General features: G+C 37.2%; 1 protein-coding gene across 2 annotated transcripts in view; it reads left to right on the top strand.

Moving 5' to 3' along the window:
* Positions 1 to 15,665, top strand: part of LOC126260169 (uncharacterized) — a 109,306-nt gene extending 93,641 nt beyond the window's left edge. The window contains exons 2-7 of one of the 2 annotated variants that reach the window (XM_049957433.1): positions 3,098 to 3,350; positions 10,510 to 10,564; positions 10,726 to 10,875; positions 13,284 to 13,441; positions 14,915 to 15,020; positions 15,109 to 15,665. In XM_049957433.1, the coding sequence (XP_049813390.1) occupies positions 3,099 to 3,350; positions 10,510 to 10,564; positions 10,726 to 10,875; positions 13,284 to 13,441; positions 14,915 to 15,020; positions 15,109 to 15,203 (816 nt within the window). In that variant the 5' untranslated portion in view covers position 3,098 and the 3' untranslated portion in view covers positions 15,204 to 15,665. The remainder of the gene's footprint in view (positions 1 to 3,097; positions 3,351 to 10,509; positions 10,565 to 10,725; positions 10,876 to 13,283; positions 13,442 to 14,914; positions 15,021 to 15,108) is intronic. The other variant, XM_049957432.1, reaches the window with a different exon arrangement.
* The last annotated feature ends 12,168 nt before the right edge of the window (positions 15,666 to 27,833 follow it).

Genomic DNA, 27,833 nt, shown 5'->3' with positions numbered 1-27,833 from the left:
ACCATAGCCAACCTTTTTATGAGAAATTTGAAGATGTTGCTTTGGACATGGCTCCAGATAGGCCAAGTTGTTTTTATTGTTATGTCAATAACACTTTTGTCATCTTGCCCCACGGAGACGAAAAACTATGAGAATTTTTAGAACACCTGGATGGCATTCACAACCACATTAGGTTTATGATGGAAGTAGAGATAATTATTTCATTGCCCTTCCTTGATGTCATTGTTCGCCAGAAAACCATTGGACACTTCAGCCACAGTGAATACTGGAAACCTACATGTGTGGCTCAGTATATGCACACTCTTAGCCACCACCGTCCAGCACAAAAACATGGCATTCCGCACACTCTCATTCACCAAGTTAAAGTCGTCTCAGATGCTGAAAATCTGGCACTAGAACTAAGCAACTTCCGAAAAGTCTTCCAAGAAAACAGCTATACAGTCATCACTAAATATCACAGGCTATTTCTGAAGAAGAGAACAAGAAACTTGCATTTATGACTTTCTGTAGCACACTATCCGGAAAAATTGAAGAGATATGACATCTAATCAGTGTTCAGACCCCCAGCAAAAATATGACATCTCATAAGGCCTGTGGAGGACGACCTAGGCTTGGAACACCTGGAGTGTACAAAATATTTGTCAGTGTGGTTGCTATGTTGGCCAAACAGTATCCACTATGGAACATGAGAGGTTCTTATGCTTATGCTATCCTGAAACATCAGCCATGGTAGAATGTGCTTTAGAAAATTGACATCGAGTTCTGTTCGAAGAAACGTCTGTCATTACAACGACAAAGGGATTTTGGGATGGCATCATAAAAGAAGCAGCAAAAATGAAAATATCTGAAAACACCATCAATAAGGATGGTGGTTTGCAGCTCAACACAGCCGGCCGGGTACCCAGCCATCACGAGGTTGAAGCAGGCGCGGCAGATATAGGATGAAAAAATTTCCACAGTTGACAAGGAAGAGAGCACCAGTCATGTCTCAGCCAGCAGTGTGAGTATGTAACGGCGAGGCCACAGTGACACAGCAGACATTTATACCTGACAATGGCTGTGGAGAGCTTAGTTGAATGCTCAAGGGATTTTAACCACCTGATGTGGCTGGAAGCCCAAGAAGACTTTATTAAACTTGTGACCATTTGTGCTGCCCTTCTTTGTGCATGTTCAATATCCTGTGTTAGTCCTATTTGAAATGAGCCCTACATATTGGAGCGATACCCTAAGATTGATCACATGAGTGTTTTGTAACCAACCTCCTTTGTAGACTGACTGCGTTCTTCCCATGTTCTGGCAGTGAACCAACAGTTACTTACTATACTAGCAATTGAGCCTATGTGGTCATTCCATTTTATATCCCCAAAAATTATTACATCCAGGGATTATGGCGGGTTTTATTTCAGTTGTGGCTATTATGACTCACTGATTAGATACCATAACATTTTTGTTTTGTGAGATGTATAATGTTACATTTCTGAATATTTCAGGCAGGTTGCCAGTCTTTACACTTCTTCTAAATTGTATCGAGATCTGACTGGATATTTGTGCAGTTGCCTTCAGCTAGTGCTTCATTACAGATTAATGTGCCATCTGCAGGGAGTCTAAGGTCACTGTTAATATTGTCTGCCATCTCATTAGCATTCATGTGGGACAGTAAGGTTCCAAAAACTCTTCCCTGGGGCACTCTGAAGTTACTTCTCCATCCAAAGAAATACTCCCTACATGGAAATTGTGAATCCTGTTCCATATTTCATTTGATGTCCCATATAGGATTGTACTTTTGTTAAGAAGTGTTTATATGGTACTGAGTCAAATGCTTTGTGGAAATCAAGAAATACTGCTTCCCCAAATTGTCTTGATCCATAGCTGACCTAATTTGCACATTTTCACTCAATAATGCCATATTGAATAATGTTCTGGGGTAACTCATCTTTAAGAAATTCTTCATTGCTCTGTTGAGCTGTAAGAATATGTGGTACTTATCCACAACTATCTTGTAGACGTCTGTTTAAGAAGTTGGGCATTCTGACTACTACTTCACAGTATATTTATTGCCTCATGAAGTTTGTTGTCAACAATCCACTACTGTTCAAAAGGAACAATGATATACATAATTACAATACCAGAAAGAAAAATGACATTCATTACTCCACATTAATGTTATCTTTAGCAAAAACAGGTGTGCACAATGCTGCAACAAAAATTTTTGATCACTTGCCCAGTGATATAAAATGTCTGACAGACAGCGAAGTAAAATTTGAAAACAAGTTGAGACAGTTTCTCCTTGACATCTCCTTCTATCCTGTAGAATAATTTCTTTTATTGTAATGTGTAAAAGATTGTTAGTAGGCCAACTAACTCACATCTATGTATATTTATTTTATTTTATTTTCTAATCTAACTTAGAAATGTTCGGCATGTAACCATATGTAAAAATTAATTTGTGATGTGAATGTAAAATGACTAATTCCACATCATTGCGATTTATCGTGCAAAATGATCAATGGAACATGAAACTAACTAACGAACTTTCAGGATGTCATATGCAAAAACATGAGATGGATTTCACTTGACCAGTTATTTTGGAATCCTTGCTAGATGGCACAGAGGAGATGTTATTATGTTGGAAATGCAACATTGTGTTTGTGCTCAGAATATGTTCTATTATTCTACAACATATAAATGTCAACGATATTGGACTATAAGATTGTTACTTCCGCGAACCCTCTCGTAGATGGAAATGACCTGTGTTTTATTCCAGAAAGTGGTTATAGTTTTTCTTTGATGGATTAATGACATTTTATGGTTAAGAGATGGACTAATTTAGCTGTAGTTTCTTGCCTTTCATTCTTTCTGGCCAACCTGATTTATTTCTTGTTGGTTCCCAAGTTCCTTCAGGTATACAAGGACGGTCCTGCTGTAAGGCCACATCTGGCTACCAATCTGATTATTGTCAAACTAGACTTGTAAATATGTAAATGACTATATATATATATATATGAATTATGTTTTTTTCTTAGACTGTAATGTCGTAACATGCAACAGCCCTCTATTCCTTCATATTGCATGATTGCAGTATATTCATTGTGTATAGGATGACGGATGGCTGTGTAGTGGGATGGTGTGGTCGTGGTGAGGGCCCAAGGAAGTTTACACGCAGGCCTGTGCAAGTGTGCTATGATTCACCTGCTGCTGCTGCTGTTAATCGTTCATACTATGATGACCGTCGTTATGAGGCACTCACAGGTGACAGGGTTCTTGAACTCATTGTGCCAAAGAAGTCTGCTCGCACGTGGAAAGTGATGCAAGGGGAGCTGTGTCGGATAACTGTCTGTGAAGGTTCACAGGTAAGATTTTTCCTTAAAACAACATGTATTAAATCAGAAACCAATTGAATCTGTGCAGTGCTCACTGGACAAAAGTCAGAAACAATGTTCAAATTCCCATCTGCTCATCCAGATTTTAAATTGATTAAGCTGAATTCCTGAATGATTACTTTGAAAACAGTATGACGAAATTATGTTTTAACCTTTGTCCAATTCAAGATTGTGCATCATCTCTGATGGCTATATTGTTATCATGAGTGGAACACAATGCTCTAATCTCCCTTCCTTTAAGTAATCTAAACAGTGTGAGCTATAGACTTGGTTTTTTGACATTGATCATCTTTTTCTTCTATATTAAATTACAGCCTCTCTTACTCCTTACTTGCTTGCCCATGTCTTGCTTTATGCATACTGTCATTGTTTGTACTGATGTTATGTTGATTCATTTGATAGAGCACCCCTTATTTATATATATGGCCTTTGGCAGCAAATGGTCATTTCGTCATGTAGACTGTAAATAACTGAGATACTATACAAAACATAAATTGATGACACAATAAGAGAGCTTAGTGATACAGTGGCATTTAGGAGCCTGCTGTTGATTAACATGCATGTAAGATATTTTACAGTAGGGTTTTGTTAGTAAAGGAAAAGATGGAAGAACAATATAATAACATTCACAATTAGCAATAGTGTAGTGGCACAAATATAAGTAGAGATACAAGTGCATGTTTAACAAAAGTTTTCGACCTGCTGTGCAAAAATTTTGTGTGTTAGATTAACATAGATAATTGTCTGTCACAACAAGTTAAGTAATAAAATGCAACGAACAGGAGCATAAGAAATGTTCAGAGCTTAAATTGAAATAATAATACATGTAAAATACATATTAACATGAAACAATGGTTAACTTAGTTCTCAGTGCTGTGTTATTACTACAGAGATATCTTGGCAGCATGTAAAACTATAATAAAAAACTCTTAAGTATAAGCAGGATTACTCAAAGAAAGCCAAATGGTGGCATTGTAGGAAACTCTACTTTCAGATGAAGTAATTGTTAGAAAAACAATTGTCTGTGCCTCTCTCATACTTCACGTGAAAGAGGATGTGATTGTCACCTTCTGTAGCGTTATTCCAGTCACAGAATGGAGTTGGAGTAATTACTGTGCAGTGAAGGTGCACCTGAAAGCTTCCATGGTTGAATCACACGTGGTGGACTGTGGATATCAGCCATCTGATAGGGGTCTATGTGGCATAACAGATGGAACACAGGCATAATATCTTCCTCTGAAGAACAGAGACACATTCCAGTACTCTTCCCATTACTGAAAGGCATTCCATCTCGTCAGACAGTACAATTCATAAGACGAAAGTTTGTGGTCAAATAAAGTCAAGATTTTGTAGCTTCTTTAGCAAGAACATCAACTTTTTCATTAAGAATAATGTTGCAGTGGGATTTAACCCACAGGCATTCTACCAACTGCCTTTGGATTTCACACTGGATGCACTGCCAGATGATAGTAAAGATGAGATCACTGGTTTTTGAATTTCACTTTTTGTGCCTAAGAGATTGTAAAACTGATATAGAATTACATAAAATGAGCACCATGGTGCTATATCCATGCTAGGTGGATATCAGTGCACTGATCTCTGAATGCAGAAATGGAGGGAGCTGCCAGGTGGGAGAGCCACCTGTGGAAGAGTAACCCAACCAGTGGTACAGATAACGAAACACCACAGACAGACTACAGACAAGGCAGCAGACCACAATGAGGTGCTATGCAAAGCAGTTGCCACAACAATGACAACAGTATCAAGAGCAGCATAAAGACAAATCCAAGATAAAACCAGAGAGAGTAACCGGGTGACGTGCAAGATAGTTATCCAACAGTTCTTGTACAGCAAATGTTGATCAATAGGTGTCAAAGGTGAGCACTGAGCTGACTGGCTGTGTGCCGTGCAGCTGCATGAATACTGGCTACGTGTAACGGTATTGGCCGGCGCACTCATGTGGCAAGATGGTGGCACACTTGCCATGTGAGCGCAACATGGCCATGGTGCCCTATATCAGTTATCAAGGTCCATCTCCTCAACCAGGCATTCAGCCTCTGTAGTGCCTAATACCATACTTGGAAACATGAGGGAACTGACATATTTTAAGTCATTAACATATCTATGGCTTCTGCAGAAGAAAATTAAGTTTACTTCAGCAGTTGAAACATTTTTGATACTTGTATTTGTCGACAGAGAAAGGCACATCCCACATTTTCTCCCTCTCTTAATTGAGTACCATTGGTATGGAAATACAAGAGGTCTGATCATTTCTGGTATACTAGGCACATTGTATTGTGATACATGGGTGGCTTGTATGTTAGTTATGTGCCAGTTAAATGTTCACACATTTTGTGAGAGAGGATCGAGTAATTGTGCATATAGATAGAGTGAACTTAAGCTGAGGATTTTTGTTGACAGACGAGCCCATGTTCTATGGCTAATTATCAGTGCATGTGCAGAAGTGCTATGAAGAGCAGTCGTAAATGAAGTCAGTTGCCTCCAGTTTGGAATGGAAAGGACGATTTGAAAAGCACACCCTATTAAGTACAGATTTATCCACCAGCAGCTGCCTTCTGACATGCAAGGGCATTTCATGGGCTTCAATTAAGGGGACATTCTTATTGGTAAAGCCCATAGCACCTAAGCACTGCTGAACATATGTAAACTGAAACTTTTCCAGTTTTCTCCAAATGTCATTTTGCCTGGTATGAGACGCAACACGAGCTTAGTCAAGTCTTCATCAGATAGGGCTTTGTGTAACATCAATAAATGTGTGGGATGAGAGCCCCACCAAATTTGGGAGACTGATTGGATATTACGTAATGCTTTTTCACAGTCACATATTACAAGGTTAATGTGAGGGACCAATGACTGCTAGGAATCCAGGACAATGCCCAAGAATCAAGTCTGTGATGAGACTGGGTAGCAGTCAAAATGTAGGATGGTTCTGTCACAAATTCATCGATAGGAACACTTGAAAAATACAACGAGGAGTGACTAATCGGCCAAAGTTTTCAAGCTGTCTGCTCAGATGCAGTTTTTTCACATGGGCCATAACAGAGGAAAGTGCAGCTTCACATTGCACAAAAGATATGGAGTGAATATACAAGCAAATATCAGCAGCATAATGAAGTATTTTGATCAGTGTGGCAAAAGCTGTTTTGAGATCCATGGTGTACACGGCATGTTGTAAAGGATTGAGAACTGCCCTTTGTGGGAGGACATTTGAGACAGTCTGGGGACCTATCATTTTACCCTGAACTTTATAAAAACCTTTCTTTCTGAAATTGTACACTCTAGTCTGTAAACATTTCTTTCTAGGACACCTAGAACCCTCAGTTAGTGGAGCAAGTGATCTACTTTTACATTGTCATTTGCTCTGTTGACATCAAGGGAAAAAAACTGTGGTATTTTGTTCTTTGAAAAGACTGCCAAGATATCTGTTAAGAAGTGAGTGATATTATTGATTGTGCTGTTTCCCCTTTTAAATCCAAACAGGGAAGAAGCCAAGAGGTTGTTTGATTCCAGACACCGCTACAGTCATTGTGTAACTAACTGTTCCAGTGTTTATCCAAACAGGGAAGAAGCCAAGAGGTTCGATTCCAGACACCACTACAGTCATTGTGTAACTAAATGTTCCAGTGTTTATTCAATACAAGAGCAAAGTGCTGTGGGTCAGTACAAAGTTGACTGACAATTATCTTTACTTCTTTTCAGAACTGGGATAATTGTGTGTGTTCTCCAGTCTTGGTTTCTTCAGTCCTATTAACATAAATGGAGAAACAAGGTAGTCATCACTGTGGACATAGCGTATTGAACCTGTGAGTGGTTGAGGACATACCAAAAGAGGAGAGATTCAATTAGGATCACTTGTTCCTGAATTTATTGATTCTGTGCCATAGTTCTGTAGTACTACTTTTCTTAGTTAATGCAGAGCAAAAGTTTGTCCAACTTAGCTTCTTTTCATGCTTAAGGACTTTCTTAACTGTATGTTTATTCTCTTGTTGTTCAGAAAGTTCGTTATAAGGTGATTAGCACATAATGCAAGACAGTGTCGTGCCACTGCCTGAGAGCAGGCAAACCCAAACAGGAGAAGGATTCCTGACAGTTCCTGCCAATGATAAAGTCTTTCTTCTAAGGAATGGAAGCATGTTCTGCATTGTTAGTGGTATCAAGGAGCATCATTTAGGCTGTATGTTTGTAATGAGCAGCTGAACTGCTAGACTGGTTCTTCTAATATTGATGCATAAAGTGTCCAGAATGCCTGTCCATATGGTGGAGGGACAAAGTATGCAAGTGCATTTTTGATTACTTGTGATTCTTACCTCACTTTGGAATTAATTGGACTCTAGTGAGTCCATTTTGGTGCACCATTTGTTGGAAAAACTGAAGTCACCAGAACAATGTCTGTTATCAACAGCTGATCTGCTTTTATGTGGTGCTGAGATCATTTTAGGAGATCTGTAATTTAGAATAATAGGCTCTTGTCATCTATGGCCTCCAACAAATCTATATTGCTCACATTCATGGCAATACATCTCCGAGCTTGATGGTGAACATTAAAATCCCGATAGACTGTATGTGGAGATGGAGGATATTTAAATAAGTCTCCACAAGTACTGCTTTAGAGTCTATAATGGAGAGGCTTGTACACTGAAGCAACACAGAATTCAGTAGTAGGAGTCTTGACCTTAAGCAATATTGCCTGGGAGTTCAATGAAGGTAGGGACTTTCTGGAGAGAAATTGCAGCGCTTGTTAAAAGACCAACGTCATGTTTACCTTCCTGTTGTACTAGGTAGTAACCTCAGAAGTAGATGCTGACATTAGGTTTTGCCACATTTCACTCAAAGAAACTGCAAAATAACTGTTCTGGGAGAGTTCCCTCTGGAAAGCCTTCCAATTAGTTACAAAAGAACAGAGCATTCCGCTGGAGAACAGTATTAGTCTTGTAGATGTTTACAGAAGTACTAGCTATGATTCATTATTTTCAGATTTTCTCTGTTTTGAATGACCATTCAAGTGATTTGTGAATGACTCAAATAAACAACATCAATATTCATTATGTTTCTTAAAATATGCCAGTTACCTGAAAGGTCAATTGGTGCTCCTACTTTCCTTTGTTAGACAATTAACCTTTAATGATATTGAGAAATTTCTCATTAATCGAACTAGGCTCTTGATTTGATGGATTTTTGTTACCTGAGATGTCAGTTCCTTCTGGTATACTAGATATGACTTATAGGCGTGATGTTACTGATGAATATGAATTGTCCTTTGTGGTACTATCTATGCTGGGAGCTTGACAGTAAGCACAGAAGTGGGAGTTGTGTTCATTGGAACAAAGCAGTTGACTTGGGTCTTGATAGCCACAAAGATATTGTTGTAAGTTAGGAAAACTGCATTGTCATGTATATGTTCAATTTTAGTACACATTTGGCCATGGCACACAATTATTTGGTGTTTGTCTGTGGTGTGGCTCTTCTGACCCTCCCTTTGATTGGTGCCAACGAGATTCTGTAGTGCGGTTCCTTCAGTTGGTGATGATATCTATACAATGCGAGTGTAGGATTTGTCTGATGTACAAGACAGCTGGGGAGCAACACCCTTATAAACACGCTCTAACCTGAATGCAGCAAGACATTGTTGTTTGGGGAATTTTCTGTCGATTGACAAGATGAGCACAGACTGAATAATTGCTGGCCAGAACACGTAGAGCATTTGGACTGATCATGACAGTGTGAACTTGCTATGTCTGAATTACAGACTATTAAAGTACTGAATCCGAAAGGGAATGTATGGTTCCTCTTGACATCAGACTCCATATAAATACTGTAGTCACATCCTGGTAGTCTCTGCGATTTAAAGATAAGTGTACATAATGGTTATTGAGAAATCTGTTCCGATCCATTAATATTAACTTTCTTAGTATGCTGCCTAACATTTAAGATTTATTTTTCAAAGTAGAAGATACATCATTATTTGAGCTCTGTTTCACCTGTTTATACAGTGTGGTATACATACTAAACTCTAATGTAGGTACAGAGCAGCTATATAACTCTTGCTATAATTGGAGTAAATGGAATGGGACTAATAGAAGCACTGAAGAGAAGAAGATAACTCTTAGAATTACTTTCTTTGCCTGAACCGCACATTAACAGCAACAAATATTGTGCCCAAGAACAGATACTAATGTAACTGAGTGTGGATTCAAAGGGATACTGTGTGTTACATTGAGACAGATTTGTGAGTGCCACATATTACTAAAAACTTGTTCTGGGAAATTTTTTGTCACGCCATTTGGCACCTGAAACATTGAACTGATAGGAAATTAGTTATGAAATGAGCATGCAGAAGTGCTGAAATATGATGATGTATAGATGATATTCTGAAAACACATTCACACACTTACTGGAGATAAATAATACCTAGTCCAAAGAAATTGTCAGTACACCATTCTGTAATAAACTGCCAGCAATACCAGTGCAATGCAGATGGTGATGGTATGTTATAACTGTGGAGATCATTACAGAACAAAAATCCTCATTTCATTGCAAGGTGTAATATGGTACACTAAATGGAGGCCAGGATTGCAGGACTCTCCTGCAGTCTGACAGTTTCTGTTTTCTAAAAAATGTTTCTTGTTAGAAATACATCATCAGTCTGAGGTAGCCTGTGTCATAATCTGCTACAAAGAAAATAGAATAGATACTCATTGATATACCTTATAACTGTCTAAACAAATGCTGTAAGGGAAATATGCACATAATAGTTTCATTCACTTATTTTCAGACTATTTATCAAACTTTACAAATCAAAGTCATTTAGAATTATATGAGAAATTTCAACAAATACTAATATAAGCTTCTAAAACATTTTTTAGTGGTTATTGTTATGACATTTGTGATGGAAGACTTACACAGGTAGCTAATTATAAGTATTAACAAACTATCTGATAAATACCTATATTGTTTCCTTCTTTAAAAAATTACAAATTTTTTTCTGTGTTTTTAAGATGCTGAGATGTAATATTAAAACTATTTTGTAAAAGTATTAATATAAGGTTTGGAATGACTTCATTAGCACATTTTCTATAGTTTTCATTTGATGTATTCATGATTTTTTCAGGTTGGTGATTTAAACTTCTGGAATCTTCACAATACAAAGGAAAGATTTTATTCTGGTAAGTAAATATGAAGGAATGGAAGGACTTTAAATTTTTTTTTAAATGTTTATTTTGACATACAAAAATCTTAAAGACTGTATGTTACTCTTTTAGTTTGTTAACTGTACTTATTGGAAGTGATGCATCCAGAGAAAAACAAAACAAACTTTGTTTTGCAGGAAAAACACGTCAGCTACATTCTGCACATCTGACTGTTTATGACAGATTGTGGAGCAATTTACCGTACCTACGTCCAATGGCAACCGTAGTTGCTGACTCGATTAAGTATGGTATAGATGAGGATGGTGCAGGTGTACATGATGTTATAGGTAATATTGAGGAATATAATATTGTGTACATCAGTAAGTTGTAACAAAACTACTAAAAGTGACCATTTGCTATATTAACACACACACACACACACACACACACACACACACATACTCACACCCTCTCTCTGTGTGCGATGTATCATGCACGTGTAATGGTCCGTTTGTGTGTAATAAACATTGCCTACCTGCACTTGGAAGTAGTTGCAGAAGTACCGTGGCCCAGATATCTTGGCTCCAGACTCCTTTACCTCTGTTGTGATACCTGTGTCAGGTTGGAAAGTTACTTAAGATGCCAGCTATTGCTGAATGATTTCAGACTCTTCTTCTTCAAAATACATGTATTCATTATCTGTTGATGTGACTTCATTGTATTTTTACAGTTGGTTGCACTCAAAGTTACACAACATTAGCCTGGTACAATGTCTCTTGTATGTCTTGGTTGTCAACCAGTGACTGACTTATCTTCGTTAGATGTCAACAAGCAAGTTTTCTACTCCCTCGGGGTTCCATGGGTAGGAGCATATCTCCTAGGTGGGACTGACATGGCACAGAAGAATCGCTTATAGCAGCAAGTACTGCAGTGGTCATAATATCATTGCCCACTGCCCGTCTCTTAGATGTGCTGTTTTCATACCAGCATGTGGTACATTTACAAACAAAACAAAAGTTTGATGCACAGAAGGTGGGTAGCAAACATCTAATAAATGGCAAAAGAAAATTCCCCTAAAAATTGTGGACATCCTTCATCAGATTGAAAGGACTAAAAGTTTTCAGCATAGATGGATCCAGGGGAATGGAGAACAAAGTGTCATTCACAGCTCATCTGCCACCCCCACCAGCACAGGGACCAGTGCTGAAAAAGCCTGAGTCCTCATGACTCTGCCTGAAAGTAATGTACTTTTCTTGATTTTTCCAACAGCCCTAAATATTCTAAAATTGATGACTGGTAATGAAAAGTTCCATAAACTATTTAATTAAATGGTAACATACAGCTTTAGAGCAATGGATAATTTTAGTATAATGGTATTGTCCACATATCTCCAGGAGCAGAGGGGTTTCAGGTCTGTGCCCACTCCTCAAAATCTTCCATAAAAGAGTTAGTCACTGTCGTGAACATAGTTCTCAGTTCAGCTAAATCAGCATTTTCTTAAGTTCTGTTCATTGAAAAAAAAAAGAAAAGGAAGTTGTAGCAAAATGTCTGCCCAGCTACCATTACAGTGACAGTCATAATGGTATTAGTCTTTCACTTCGACTGTTTGACACTGACATTTATGGAATACATATCCATTGATTTGCAGCCCTAGATTCAAGTATCATTGCTTTTAACAGTCTCAGTTACAGTGTACATGGAGAGTGGCAGGAAATTAGCTATGGGTGAAGAAGTCAGCACGCAGATGAACTGCTGCTAATGTTATGGAATAGTTCTTAGTTCTGCCTTTTCAGTGCAGTGTTGAACCGTCACACATTAACCATTTTGTTTGTAGTGGAAGTTTTTGTACTTCCCTGCCTTCTATGTAGGAACTACTCATTTCTGAGTTTATTAAATTTTTGATCAGTACAGTTTCAGACCCTGTGACAGTTTTTGCTAAATGTAAAGGACGATATGTATGACTTGTTCAAATTACATTTTATTCATGTGTTAGTTGGTGTGAATTTCTCGTGTTTAGTGATCAATGGAATCAAAAGGATAATTTCAGCTTGAAATCGATTTTAAAATGTGAAACATATATGTAGAAATGTCTCTTCAAATTTATAGAAGTTAGCACAAACACAATCATTCATGAATGCTTCGTCATCGTTGTTTCTCTCTTACATCTGTTTGAGCTTTCAGTGGGTTATGATCTTGTCTTGGTGTTCCCTGCCTCATGTAATGTTTATATTAATGTTTATATTACTCTGTCTATGAATGAACCAATCATTAGTTCAATAAATAAATCACACACACACACACACACACATGCAAATGCAACTTGCACACATGTGATTACAGTCGCTAGTTACTCAGGCCATCCTCCTTTTCATAATATTGTCATTATTCCATCCTGGATTTCCCAGTGTTTGATTTCATTTGTGTTTATAGTGGCATAAAAATTAACTGTAGGAAACAAAATTGGATCAGTTAAATTATGCAAATATTAAATAACTTAAGTGCTATTTCCAAGAATTTTGTGAAGTCTAATTAAGTCTCAAAACTAAATCTAAAGTTATTTATACACATACATGTGATGTAAAAAAATAAATATCCATGCATTTAGCTTTAGATATTTTACTTGTGAAACCTGCCCAGTGTTTTGAAATTGAGAGATAATTCTGTCTCAGATGAAAAAAAAAAAAATGAAGTACTTTTTTGTGATTTTGTTGGCAAATTGTATGTGAGGGTATATTTTTGTCTTTTGTGACCACAGGAACTAGGTGTGATCAGTATACAACAAAGCTGATTACTGGGAAAGAAACAAATGACTCGTGTCATGCATACTTAACAGAAGCTGTAAAGAAAGAGGGCCTGACAGAAGATGATGTACATGATGTATGGAATATATTTATGTGCACAGGATTCACTAAGGTAATATACATATTTAGTTTGTGTATTTACTAACAACTTCAAATCAGGAATTTAAAAAAATATAGAATTTGAATTGATACTAGAATTACTAGTTTTTGTATTTAGTTGGTGATTAGAATTATTGTATTGACTTGAAGGCAATTCATGATCTTACACAGAACAAAAAGTACAAGATGAAAAGTATGTGAAGGAATGTTGATGGGAAAGACATAATGTACAAGTCACCAATAAGTTTGGATCATAAAATGCAGTGATGCTATACCTGATATTGTGTGCCATGTTAATTGCACAAAAGGAGTATATGCAAATAAAGAGCTTTGTGTGGATGGATGGATTTGGGGTTTTAAGAGACCAAACTATGGTCATCAATCTCTCCATAATGGGTGTGTCAGAAACATCGGAGAAAACCATTTTATTTTAAACCATAAACGAAATGGAAGGGGGGAGGACAAAAGAAACTGAGCATAGGAAAAAGTACATTTGGCCATCAAAATGAACTGAAAGTCAGAAAACTCAGAGATTTGAGGTACAAGTTGTTGGAACATCCACAATTTTCACCAGATTTGACACCCTCTATGTCTTTGTACATCAAAGGCAATTCATGGATGGAAAACATTTTGAGTCCAATGGCAACCATAGATGGAAATATTGCAGCTTTTCCATAAAAGCACTTCACTGATGGAATAAAATCACTTAAACATTGTTGGGGTATGTGCATTGACCGAAAAGAACCCTGCCTTGAAAAGTAAATGTACTTTTTAACCTAGAAATAGTCATTTGCTGTCAGATCAAAAATTCTTTACATTGCTCTCAGGAGGAAAATCCTTAGAACTTTTTCATGATTTATATCTCTTAATTCTACCCTGATTACAATAGTTTCGGTGTGTGTTGAGTATAAGCCATTATTTGCCTCTATTGCAGTCTAGATTCCATTTTTTATGTTCATAAGCTTATTGTGTACCTCAGATAAACTCTTTACATATGAAGCTGCTATATATTATACTTGAAGAATTAAAATTCATCCAACAAGTCAGAATTTGTATCGTCTGTGGCAGCTGCTTACTAAATGAAAACCGCTATATATTATACTTGAAGAATTAAAATTCATCCAACAAGTCAGAATTTGTATTGTCTGTGGCAGCTGCTTACTAAATGAAAACCATCACCAACTGAAACGTTGGTGATCAATTAGAAACAATTTAAGAGGTGTAGTCCTATTGGATGTTTTATGCACTTGGCATTCTGTGACATGTGGACTAGCTTATGCAATCAAGTATGGGGAAGGGGCGGGGGATGTCAGTGGTGAATCAAATTGTCAGTGGGGAGTTATGTTTCATGTACATTAAGTTCCATCATAGGTAATAGCCATGCTTTTAACTTATTGCTCTTTAGAATTATTTACAAAATGATAGATGCAATGGGAGTGCTGAACTAAATCAAATTGTAATATTAAGTATCTGATCTTTTTTTTAGGATACACACCAGTACTTTGCGAAAGCCAGCCCAGCAAAGAAAGGTGACTACATTGAATTTATAGCAGATATGGATCTTCTTGTAGCATTAAGTGCATGTCCACATGGTGAGTAACAAAGTGGAATGAAGTAAATTAGAATGTGTACAAAACATATCACACTATGTACTCAGTTTCATAATAATTTTGCTTCTAGGAGATGTATCGATCCCAGTTGGCAGAGAAATACCTGACAGCATTTGCCATCCTCTGAAAGTTGAAGTTTTTAAAGCAAAGAAACCAGCAGCATAACTCTGTATTTAAGGGTTGGTTATGTGCCATCTCAGCCAGTTCTTGCTTTCTGATACTTTGGCATAATTACCAGTCAACCTTATGTACAGGTGTCAATAAGCAGAGACACACTCAGTCATCTACCACTAGAGCTGTCTCTACTGTTCTTCACCATTTTTCTGTAGAGAAGAAAAGGAATATATTTCTGATATATGCTGTCTTAAGATAGTGCAGTTTTTTTAACTTTACAGTTTTTGCATGTGCGAAATAATCTGAAAATAATGGAAGTATCTGCAGTTTTTTTACTAGTGTGTACTAGAAGTGTGTATTGGTTTTAGATATAATAACTGAGTTTCTTCTTATGAAGTTATTGTTCAAACAGTAAGAAAGACTAAATTCTTCAAAGAATAAGAAAATTTTTAATGTATATAGAAAGATAATATGTATACAGAATGTGCAGTATCACTGTTGTATATATTTCCAATGGAGATTACTTTTACAATTACTTTTATTTGATGTATCATCAGTTGTATAAAGACTAAATATGTTGCTGATATGTTTTTAAAAAATAAAGTTTTTACATAAGTAGAAGCATGTTTGTACACACCACATGTTCTCACTGGAAATTGCATATTACTTACGTAGGCCTTCATAAAATCATAATATTTTGATTTCGATTTTGTAGTTGTCTAGACCTTTCAAAATACTATTTACAAATATATATAATAAAATTTAAGAGAAACATGCATTCGAATAAAAACAAATATTTCTCAAGTGAGACAGTCGCCTTGGAAATAAATGAGAAAGTCACATAAAAAGTCATGGGATGTCAAATTTTACCATTGAATATTTACTGTCTAAAGGAACTTCTATTTGTTTCATTTTGTTTGTTGAGATGACAATCAGATTGTAGTCATACATTGATTATAAACTGCAGTACTTCGTCATATGACAATATATACACATCAGATGTCACAAGGCTCTTTATACAACAACATTTAACCCTGAAGATGACAAGCTTATAGTCGAAATAATCATTTCATAACTAACGATTATTATTCTTGTCTGAATCAATAATAGGAAAAAGAACAAGTACATGAAGCTCAGCATTCTCTGAAACACCAGTTAACTCATGTATTTTACAGTTTTAGATCTCATAACACTTTTTTCACTGACCAATCTCAGCAGTTAGTTATGTGCCATAACACTGCCACATAGATTTTAGTGACAGCGCTATATTACTCCTTTCCACATCCATTTCTCAAATAGGCTAATCATATGTGTACCTTTGGTAGCATATTATCGTTTGAACAATAAAAGGTTTAACTGACAACAATTAATGACAGACCACAATAAGTATTGTTTATTATTGGGATTATTCCTTCTCCAGAAATAAATCTGAGATACACTTTGTTTTGAATAAGTTCTGTATCTCACAACTGTAACAAATTTCTTCATGCTGAAACTGCAACATGAATAATTAAACTAAACATAGTCTTGAGATGGGTGAATTTTCATCCTGGTTGTAGTTTGTTTATTTATTTGCCACATGAACCATTACAATGTTTTGTAATACTACTATGTATGTATTGCATGTGCGTGTGTGTTGTGAGGGGGTGGTGTGGTAGTGTAACATAATGTTTGTGTTTGTGATGTTCGCCTACTTTATTTCCTTTTTTATTGTTCTCAGTGTCGACATACTGCACTGCTAAACTGGTAAACTGGCTGAAAAATGGGGGGGGGGGGGGGGTGGAAGTTCAACACTAACTACTTTAAATGATGCAGCCAAGAGGTGCACATTTGCATTTCACAGTTCTTTACTTTCACTGTTCACAACCCCCCAATAATACACAGTTATATGGCCAGTGCACTACTGTTTGACATTCAATAAGTCTCTTTAATAGATTGCAAGCAAACATCAACATACTGCTACAATAGTTTACTGTTGAGTATCTACGAGCAGGAAAAACCTAACCACACAGTTTCTGCCGCATGATATTATTGAACAGACACTGTCATTGTTTTAGCACATAGTCTGTTACACTTATTTCACAGTTAAGTGGATGGATTGTTGTTGAACTAACCAATACGGTTTCCTCGTCTGAAACTCAGCCGTGGACTGACTGTCTTGGGGCCAAAAATTGGGCCGTTATATATCATCACAATAATAGGCACTGAAACTACACATTGTTTGATGTTTAATTTACAGAAAATACAATTAAAACTTAACTCCTTCAATTAACTGCATACATCAAAAAATTGCGTCTTTTAACAGTTTTCTCTACTACCTGGGTTAAGCCATATTATTTGTTTAAATCAAGAAATTAACAAATGTAGTTATGCAAACAATACTTTTGACAAAACTGAAAATTACTTTGGAATTAATTAAGAGCTGGCTTTGCTAACATGTTTTCAAATAGATCCTTTAAGACTTTGGTTGTTCCTCCCTCTGTTTACAATTAGAACAGAATTTATATTTGTTTTATAAGTCAACAGTAGCATTTAAGATAGAAAACAATTACTGATTTCACCCTATAACAAAAGATGCTAACTAGGAGTAGTCAAAATAAATCAGAAAATCAATCACTTATGTAAAACTAAGCACAAAATTATATCTGATGTTACATTCTTTAAAACTGAGGATCAACAGATTACACTCAAATGTGTTAATGGCAATTAGACAGAGATGAAAAAAATGAATTTTAAGGAGGCAGATGGCAAAACAAGAGTGGAAGTAAAAATATTCCAATTTGCTTTGTCACATGTTGTATGATGATGAATGAAGCAAGAGGGTGAATCCCAGTGCCACCACACAGCCTACTCCTTGCGAGGAGCACCAAGGGGGCCACCAAGCTTAACAACCCCATCCAACGGACAGAATACCATCAACAGTGTCACATGCCCTCACTCCATGAGACACAGAAGAGGTTTGATATTTAAATCAGGACATTGGCACAAAGTCTGGTGATGATAAACTTTACAACACCACCTCTCCTTCCTTGCTAACCAAATACTGACAATGAACATTTTTTCCACCACCAGGATTCGAGTCAGCTTACTGCCGCATTGAGCACCACCTCACAAGCACACATTAGCGACCTCGAGCACCAAGTGAAAAACATGTCTGCATGTCAAGAACACTGCCGACTAACTGAGGATGATTGAAATACTATGCCCACCACATGCAACACAAAACAATACAGAATTCATAAACCATTGTCAGCAGGCAAAGTTTATTTTTTACTGCTGGATACAGCTTAACCAGCTGTAATTGCATGACTGTCAGTATGCAATGTGCAGATAAACTAAAGGATAAGCTTAGAAACTGCCAAAAGTTAGTAAATAATATTCTGTTTGAGGCTATAGGATCCTCACAATGACATAGAAGTTAAGTATTGTGTCACAGAATGGAAAATAATGACAGTATGTATTTTGACTCATGGTATAAAACCAGCACAACTCCTTATTTGTTTATGTCCTGAAATCTTTGAAGTACATATATTATAACGTAGTTGTTGGATAACATTTCATTAATTTAAACATTGTTAAATGGAATATTATTTGCTAGGGTCATTTTTATGTTTCTATGGGCATACTTTACAAGAGAGAAAATTCTTTACATGGGCGTTTTACATAATTTTCTTCTTTTAAGTGGAATACCCTTAATATATATTACAGTACAATACAATACAATACACTTAATGCAATTTGGCATTTGTGCACTCTCATTTTTACAATACTAGTAATATATATTTTCCAGGAGAGATCTTCTTGGCATCAGCTGTGCAATATATTTGTAAAAAGTGGTTTCCAAGATACTGTGATACTGACTAAGAACAGTTTTCCAGAAGATATAGAGTTACAGATTTTTTAAAGATATATATTTTGTTAATAACCTTTAATGACTTTGTAGCCTATTAAACAACTGTAATTCTGAGTGATATACACTTTTCTTGCACAGGATGGTATAACAATGATTTCTGTGTGTGTCACTATGTGACCTCATATGATATTCATGTACAGTTTTAAGTAAATACGTTTTCCTTTTTTAGCATGCCCTTTTTTTATGTACATGACAGCCTCGAGTATATAGACACATAGTAGGGGTAGGCTTCTAAATTCTTTAAAGAAGGGTTTACATGATTTTTAGCTGTTTACATTTTTCATTATCCTCCAATCTTTTTTTGTTAGTGGAAAATTGTTACGCTGTGAGGGAAATTTTCCCAGAATATGTTGCCGTATCTCAACAGGGAATGTATGTGAACGTAATACATCACTCTGTTTCAGGATGTGTATTGTTCCATTTAATTCTCATTGTAGAGGTCATTTTGGATAGTTTAGAATTTAAGGATGTGATGTTTAAATTCCATTTAAGATTGTCTAGTAAGTGATTTGCATTAAACAGATTTTGATTTTACAAGTGTATAGGTAGCTGATAATGGTCTGTATGAAGATGCATAAATGGTTTACTTTAGTTATTGGGTAAAGGCAGCAGCTGATTAGTGTAAATGGGGGAGCACTGGCTTTTTTAATTTAGATGTTTTTACCCTGTTTGTATATATTATAATGAGATGGCTGGATGATTGGGTGTGGGCAGCAGTTCTCTGCTGAAAATGGATGCGGATGCAGCATAAGAAGACAGCAAGTAGATACAAGAACTTCTTTATTGCAGTTTGTTTACAATCATTAGACACTGATACAGCTGGCCTCGATGGTGAGCAAACTGAATAAATTGTTCAGTATTGTTTCCCAATGCACTGACCTCCACCAAGGTGCAAAGGAAATAGCTCTGAGCAGTTGCCTCCACTGCAGCTGCTGTGTAAGGGAAGATTTGCATTTTCCAGACCATGCCATGATTGCCAGGTGTAACTTCTCTGTTGTGAACTCATGAACATATCAGAATGCACCACATCCAGGTGTGCAGGACATGTAAGTCCCTCATTAATACTTTAGCAGGTGCATAGATGGCAGAGCCTGTGTGTTGCACTCCCAAGTTACAGGTGGGGGTTTGTGGGCTGGCAGTGGTAAATATAGTTGTGACATTGACATGGCACTGTCCATCACAGTCTAGGCATCATGTACCTGCTCCAGCTGTTCTATGATGAGCTGTTTCAGTTGGCTTTAAATGCAGCTGCTGCCAGCTCACTTCACGATGCAGCTCCTTTTGTATGTCATGCCAAACATTCTGAAACAGAGGCAATAACCAGCTGTCATACTTGACGGCATATTGGACTGTAGAGACTTCCTGGGGGACTGGCCTAGTGTCAACATGCTGAGGGGCGATGACACAGGCAGTTGCTTTTGTTTATCAATGCCGGCAGGCAGTGGCTGTGGCCTGATTACAGCTCTAGGCCCCAGACCCTGCTTCAAGTTCTGACATAGTTTTATTCTTTTACAACTCCTCCCTTCTAAGAAAAGAAATTGTCCTTGGCTTTCTATTGGAAATTTTACTGTAATATAGGCACCAATTTATTTACAAGTATTTACACTTCACATTTTTAAATTGACTCAAGGTGACACTTTGTCTTTTACACTACTTACACTTTCTTTCTGATTACACTCACAGTTGTCTCCACACAGAGGTTTCGTTCGTTATTAATTGTGTCTTTTGTCAGACTGTTTCTCATTGGTGTTATTCTGACTGGAGTGAACCTTAGGTTGAAGTTGTCAGAGATGGAATTTGGGCAATGTAGTGCTTGAAGTGATAGTAAGCAGTAACTATTATGGCTTAAATCATGCAGGCAGCTGAGGTTGTGGTTCCTATAGTTATGAGTTGGCACTGCTGTTCTGTACGACACCTTTTCATGCGGTCTAAAAGGTGCCCCATTGCAATGTTATCATTTTGCACAGGGAGGCTAGCACGGTCGGGTCTAAACTGTTATTCATATAAATCGGGTTTTCAGCAGATAGGATCTCTAGAGACAGTCAGGTGGGCAAATTAACATGTGGATGATATTTCGGTTAGTGGTTCCAGAGATGGTGGCAGTTAATTGAAAAGTTGGCCTGGAAATATTGCACCAGGTGCTGTTGATCAATAATCTTTTGACTGTGCAATTCTATGCACTGGGTGCCACTGTAAGGTCCTCACTCATAACTAGTAGAAATATTAACCACTGAGTTTTCCATGGAGTATAACTGATGCAGACCTACTCTTTGGAAGAATTATGTTTTTCCTGTATTATCTCTTCAAGTTATTCTGTCACAGATTTGTGGGGGTGTAGCAAGGTGAACTCTCATAATCTGGAGATGGCATGTACTTATAGTGTAAGGCTGGAGGTGATCGTCCTGGTTCAACAGCACAGTAAAATCCTGTGTGGACAGCAGTGTGTGGGACTGTTTTTGTAGGGTCACTAGTAGTACCACTGGTAGTATTTTGTGCTCTTTCAGATGCACAAATTTTTGCAAAGTGTCACAGGCTACTGGGTAAGTATGGATGACATAACACTCAAATCTGCATTTGCTGCAAGTTAATCGTGTTTTTATATGTGATGGTGGCCATTTGATAGTAAAACGATAAAAGTTCTTCCACCACTGCTATTAGCAATTCTAATGGTGTGGTCTTATGTAACCATTCCAGGAATTGAACTGGTTCTAGCAGTATTGATGTTAAATGACCATGAACAGCGTGTAATAGGGCTTCTTGTAGTTTGGTGTCCTCTGTATGTGTTTCACTCACACTATTAGTGAAGGTGCAGAGTAGTTCTGCAATTGTTAGTTGTGTATGTACATTATTCAAATGGTTCCCAAGTGTGCCAAAGTCATGATTAGTCGTGTTACCGATGCCAAAAAGTGGGATGTTAGTGTTGCTTACAAGGAGCATAGCTGTCTGGTATTGTTTACTTGTATTCTTTTCTAGGCTGGTGAGCTGCAGCGTGTATAGGTCTACTGTTCCCTGGATGTCTTCTCCATCCACTTGTACTTGTTGTAAAGCCTTATTTATCTTTTCTTGGTTCTCTGTGTTGACGATACTGAAAATGACTTAAGATTCAACCACTGGTGTCTAGTCAACCCCTTTTACACTGGACTAGTGGGACTAAATCTGTAGTTTGCCATAGCTGTCTCTGTAACCATGTAAAAGCTGGCTGTAGCAATTGATATACTTCCTATGTGTCACTGGACCTTGTCTGGTTTTCCATAATGAGTTTTAACTTGTCAAAAGTGTCTTATTACCACTGAATTGTATTCTCCAGTACCCATACACTGGGGTCCACTGATGGTCTGACATAGAAGACATACCTTGAGGGCTTCTGCCACCCTGCAACAACACAGCAGACTTATTACAACGAGGCTTCTTGAGATGGTTTTCTGTTTCGTCCTGCATCTGTTGCCTAGCACTGGAACTGCTCCCTACTGTTTGGGTGTAGAACTGTGTGGTGTCCTAAATTAAGAGGAAATCCTGTTGTTAGTTTATTATTCCTGCTTGGTCCTAAGTGTGTACCAATGTTTCAGAATAACTATAGAAGTGTCCTGCTTTTCTTGCCAAAGTTTGGCCTTCTTTTTCGCAGGCACTAGTGCCTCTGGAGTTCCTTGAAAACAAGGACTTATATGAACCACTGTGGTGCAAGATGGAATCACTCAAAATAGTCCCTGATAATGTGTCACAATTTTTTTTCCCTCTCCTTTTGGTACACAGGGTTTGTTAACGTAACTCGTTGTCCTACATAATCCTTTGGTAATACTGCTTTCTTATTATGAGTCCTTTCTTGCTGTTCCAGAGCTATGGTGTTCATCTTTTTCCCTTAGTGCCAAATAGTCTTCAATATTTTTGAGATTTTTTTTCACTGATGGTATGTCCTCTCCTGGGTGGGGGACTTAAAAAGCTAGAAAAGGGAAGGCATCTTTTGGCCAAAAGCAACCTCTTGAGAGTATAACCGTGTTCTCTGTGCGACTTGTGAATTGTATGCTCCTGTGGCACACTGAAGTAGGGTGTCCCAGTTATTGTGATGAAAGTTAACTTAGCAACTTAAAATTTTTGTAATCATTTGATGGTTTCTCTCCATTTAGCCATTTTTCTGTAGGTGTAATTCACTGGTCCTACAGCTCCTAATGTACAGTAACAAATGTAACTGCTTTATTAAATTGGACATAAAATTTGTTGCTTGGTCTGTTATTATTGTTTCCAATGTTCCAAACTTAACCACGCACCACTGTTACTACCTGTTAGATAGGCATGGCCGTCATGGAAATGAAACATGAAAAATTTAGATTATTGTTACCACATAAAAGTTTCCTGCTGTTATTTGAGCAAATGGTCTGAGTATATCAATGTCAGTCATTTGAAATGGTTTGTCTGCCTCTGGTAATCTTTACAACATACTCTTTTGGTAATTGAGTTCTGCCCGTTGTGCATGTGACACAAATCTTGACGCTAAGAATCAAACATCTTGACTGGTGTGTCATCCAGTAACAATCAATGTCTTGTCTGGTGTGTCATCCTCCAATAACTTTGACTACATGGTGTTCTGTTGATCTGTGAATAGCGTCCAGCTAGAAATGAATCATGGCCCTACCTCATCACCTCGTTTAATTATTTTTCTGGTACTATGATATGCAACCCACACCTCATCTTTCTGTGCAACACAGCAACCCACATCTCATCTTTCTGTGCAACACAGCAAAACTGCTAACATTGCACACCAGTATAAATTGCTTTTGGTAATCTGGAAAAGTGAGTACTGGATTAGAGGTAAATAAATCTTTAGTTTTACATACACTGTTCACAATGTGGAGGCCATTGAAACTTTACTCCTGTTTTTAACAAATGTGTGACAGGTCTTCAGAAAATTTGGGAATGAATTTTTAATAAGAATTGGCTATGCAAACTATGACTGCAAGACCCTGACTGTAATGTATGTTGGAAAATTTTTGATCCTATCAAAAGTTGCAAATTGACAAGTACATCATTATGGCAATGATATGACCCAAGTAACAGAATGCTTGTAAAATGAAATAGCAATTTTCCAGACTAAAAGTTAACTGTGCTGCATGCAGATTATTGAAACTTCATGTAAACATACTACATACTCCTGGGTAATCATGGAGTACGCAATTATATCATCTCAATGACCCATGCATTGCTTTGGTTTTAGTCCTCTCAATACATCATCTAACAGTTGCTGGAGAGTAGTGGGCATATTTTTCAGCTCGAAAGGCATGTGACAATATTGGTAACGGCCACAGGAGGTTGAGAATGTTGTTTTTGGATGATCTCCAGGTGCTACCTCTAATTGATGGTACCCACTTTGTAGGTTGATAGTTGTGAAATAATGACACTGGCTCAGATTATCTAGGGTCTCTGTTAGAATGCATGAAATATACAATGGGCCAGAAAGTAGGTAATGTTATGCCACTACAATTAGGATTACAAAAATTGGAATTGAAAAACTATTGAAATTGTGTTACTTACATTTAAAACACGACCAGACTTCTATAAACAAAGTCATTGATGAAATATATTACACTTTGTTATATAATTCAGGCATCACACCATGTAAATGAGAACATATTTACAAAGTGTCTGTCAGAAATAAATCTAGTAACTGTTCCACAAAATGATCACAAAAAAAACAGTCATTACATATACAGGCACCATTATCTAAAGCCACAGTTGAATCTACCAATGTAATCCAAGCCAAAGTTGAACATTATAGGTTGTCAGTTTATGTGGTGTGCTTATGGTTTAATCCAGAGAAGTGTTGTAGGCAACAGATCAGAGTTTCTTAAACTGAAAAGGAGATTCTGAGTTGCATATAGACACAACAAAAAGCCAGGCTGGTTTCAGCTGCCAGAGACTGTGGCCATGTGTGTGTAAGTCACTTTTGTGGGTGTGTGTGTGTGGTCTATTTTCGACAAAGGCCTTGTTGGTAGAAAGCTCATTTTGTGAGTCTTTTTGTTGTGCCTATCTGTGACTCAGAATCTCCACTATATGGTGAGCAGCAATTATCCTCTTCTAATATTGTTACTTTCCATCCTGGATTTTTCAATGTTTGATAAACTGAAGAGGTTTATATATCTTTGGATGATCATTCCAAGCTGTGAATACATAAAGCAAACACGTGCACTTATACAAAGAAATTTAGCAATGGTTGGAAAGAAATATTATACATCATGTACTATGTTGAATATAAAATACAATTATGCATTAGTGAAATGTAGGTCAGTTGTAAAAGCAATGTAAAATAACCACCTGTTGAAATGTGTTATGAAGCAGACCTCTGGATCATATACAATCATACTAGGAAAGAGCCTACAAATGTTTGCCTTAAAAATATTGTATACCATAATATAACACTATATTGTGCAGAAATGGAAAAGAATGTTGGACTGGTGGATTGGGGAAGAGGGGTGGGGCAGTGTAAGGAAACTGGGGGGTGAGGGGTGGGTAGATAGTATAGAGGATGGAGGGAGTGGTGGAAGGGAGAGTAATAAGATATGAGTGCCAATTTAAGGGAGTGGAGTGGGGGAGGGGAAAAATGTATAGGGGTGCAGTAGGGAGATGTAGAAAAATAGAGTAACGTAAATGAATATACAGATATGAGGATAGAGGTGGTGGAAGATGGTATAGGAAAGTATTAGAAGGTGGGAGAAGGGGGGGGGGGGGTCGGAAGGGTGGAAGAGGAAAGGTTGGGGAATAGGGAGTAGAGAAACAATAGACAATGTAAAAAAAATTGAGTGGGAATATACAAGATGTCACTAAGATGTAAAAGGAATGTGTGTGTGCATAAAAAAATAGAAAAAAAGATACTAAACAAGAAAGGGAAAAAGGAAGAAATAAACAAGAAAGGGAAAAAGGAAGAAATAAACAAGAAAGGGAAATAGGAAGAAATACAAGGCTATAATAAACATGCTTATAGGAATGCATTGTTGCAACCGTCAAACAATGTAGTTTTATAATTTCATAAAAGAAAGATAATGGTTAATAAATACACCAAACCATTTATATCATACTATGTCTAATACTAAAGTCAGGTGATAAAATAACTGAAGTTAAACCAGGAAGACCCTAGTGGAAAAGGTAGGAGAGGTGTGGCAGGGAAACATGCGAACAATGTGGTATTATAATTTCACAAAAGGAGGGAAAGGAGTGTAGCAGATTGCAAAATTTCATAAATACAACAATCTATTCATGTTATATTATGGCTGATACTAAAATCATGTAATAAAATAACTCGAGTCAAACAAGGAGAATGTGCAGTAGATGTAAAGTCACAGGAAAGGGAAGTGACTGCCAAAGATTGGAAGGTATAGTAAATACAACAATCTCTTCAGGTCATACTGTTGCTAATATTACAACTAAGCAATAAAATAATTTAAATCAAACCAGAGAAAAGTATAATATAGATCTAGTTCATGTGATGACATAAGCCATTGATAATATTTTGTGAAAGTTCTAGGAAGTACAGCAATGCATTCATATTACAATATGGCTAATACAGAAAAGAGACAGTAAAATAACTCAAGTCAAACCACAAAAATGTGCAAAAGATGTAAAGTCATAGTAAAGGGAAGTGACTGCAATAGAATGGAAACTATAATACATGCATTGATCTCTTCAGGTCGTACTGAGGCTAATATTACAACTAGATTATCAAATAAGTCACACCAGGAGAAGTACAAACACAGACACAATGGTGACATCACATGTTATCTATTAATAATAATAATAATTTTATGGTATAGTTACTAAATGTATGTCAGGCATGTTTGTTCTATTTCTGCCAGACACTGTGAATATGGTCTCTCTTATCTGCTGTAACACCTGCATGATATAACCAAGTTTGACGTATTTCAATGATGACTTTGTTTACAGAAGTCTGATCATGCTTAACATCTAAGTAATATAATTCAATAACCATGGACCTTTTCGTTGGTGGGGAGGCTTGCGAGCCTCAACGATACAGATAGACGTACTGTAGGTGCAACCACAACGGAGGGGTATCTGTTGAGAGGCCAGACAAACATGTGGTTCCTGAAGAGGGGCAGCAGCCTTTTCAGTAGTTGCAGAGGCAACAGTCTGGATGATTGACTGATCTGGCCTTGTAACACTAACCAAAATATCCTTGCTGTTCTGGTACTGCGAACGGCTGAAAGCAAGGGGAAACTACAACCGTACGTTTTCCCAAGGGCATGCAGCTTTACTGTATGATTAAATGATGATGGCCTCCTCTTGGGTAAAATATTCCGGAGGTAAAATAGTCCCCCATTCAGATCTCCGGGCGGGGACTACTCAAGAGGATGTCGTTATCAGGAGAAAGAAAACTGGAGTTCTACAGATCGGAGCATGGAATGTCTGATCACTTAATCGGGCAGGTAGGTTAGAAAATTTAAAAAGGGAAATGGATAGGTTAAAGTTAGATATAGTGGGAATTAGTGAAGTTCGGTGGCAGGAGGAACAAGACTTTTGGTCAGGTGAATACAGGGTTATAAATACAAAATCAAATAGGGGTAATGCAGGTGTAGGTTTAATAATTAATAAAAAAAAAGTAGGAGTACGGGTCAGCTACTACAAACAGCATAGTGAACGCATTATTGTGGCCAAGATAGACACAAAGCCCAGGCCTACTACAGTAGTACAAGTTTATATGCCAACTAGCTCTGCAGATGATGAAGAAATTGATGAAATGTATGATGAGATAAAAGAAATTATTCAGG

This window comes from Schistocerca nitens, chromosome 5, assembly GCF_023898315.1.
Source record: "Schistocerca nitens isolate TAMUIC-IGC-003100 chromosome 5, iqSchNite1.1, whole genome shotgun sequence".
Classification (NCBI taxonomy): Eukaryota; Metazoa; Arthropoda; class Insecta; order Orthoptera; family Acrididae; genus Schistocerca; species Schistocerca nitens.
The sequence above is the reverse complement of the archived record's forward strand: the minus strand, read 5'-3'. Positions and strand labels throughout refer to the sequence as shown.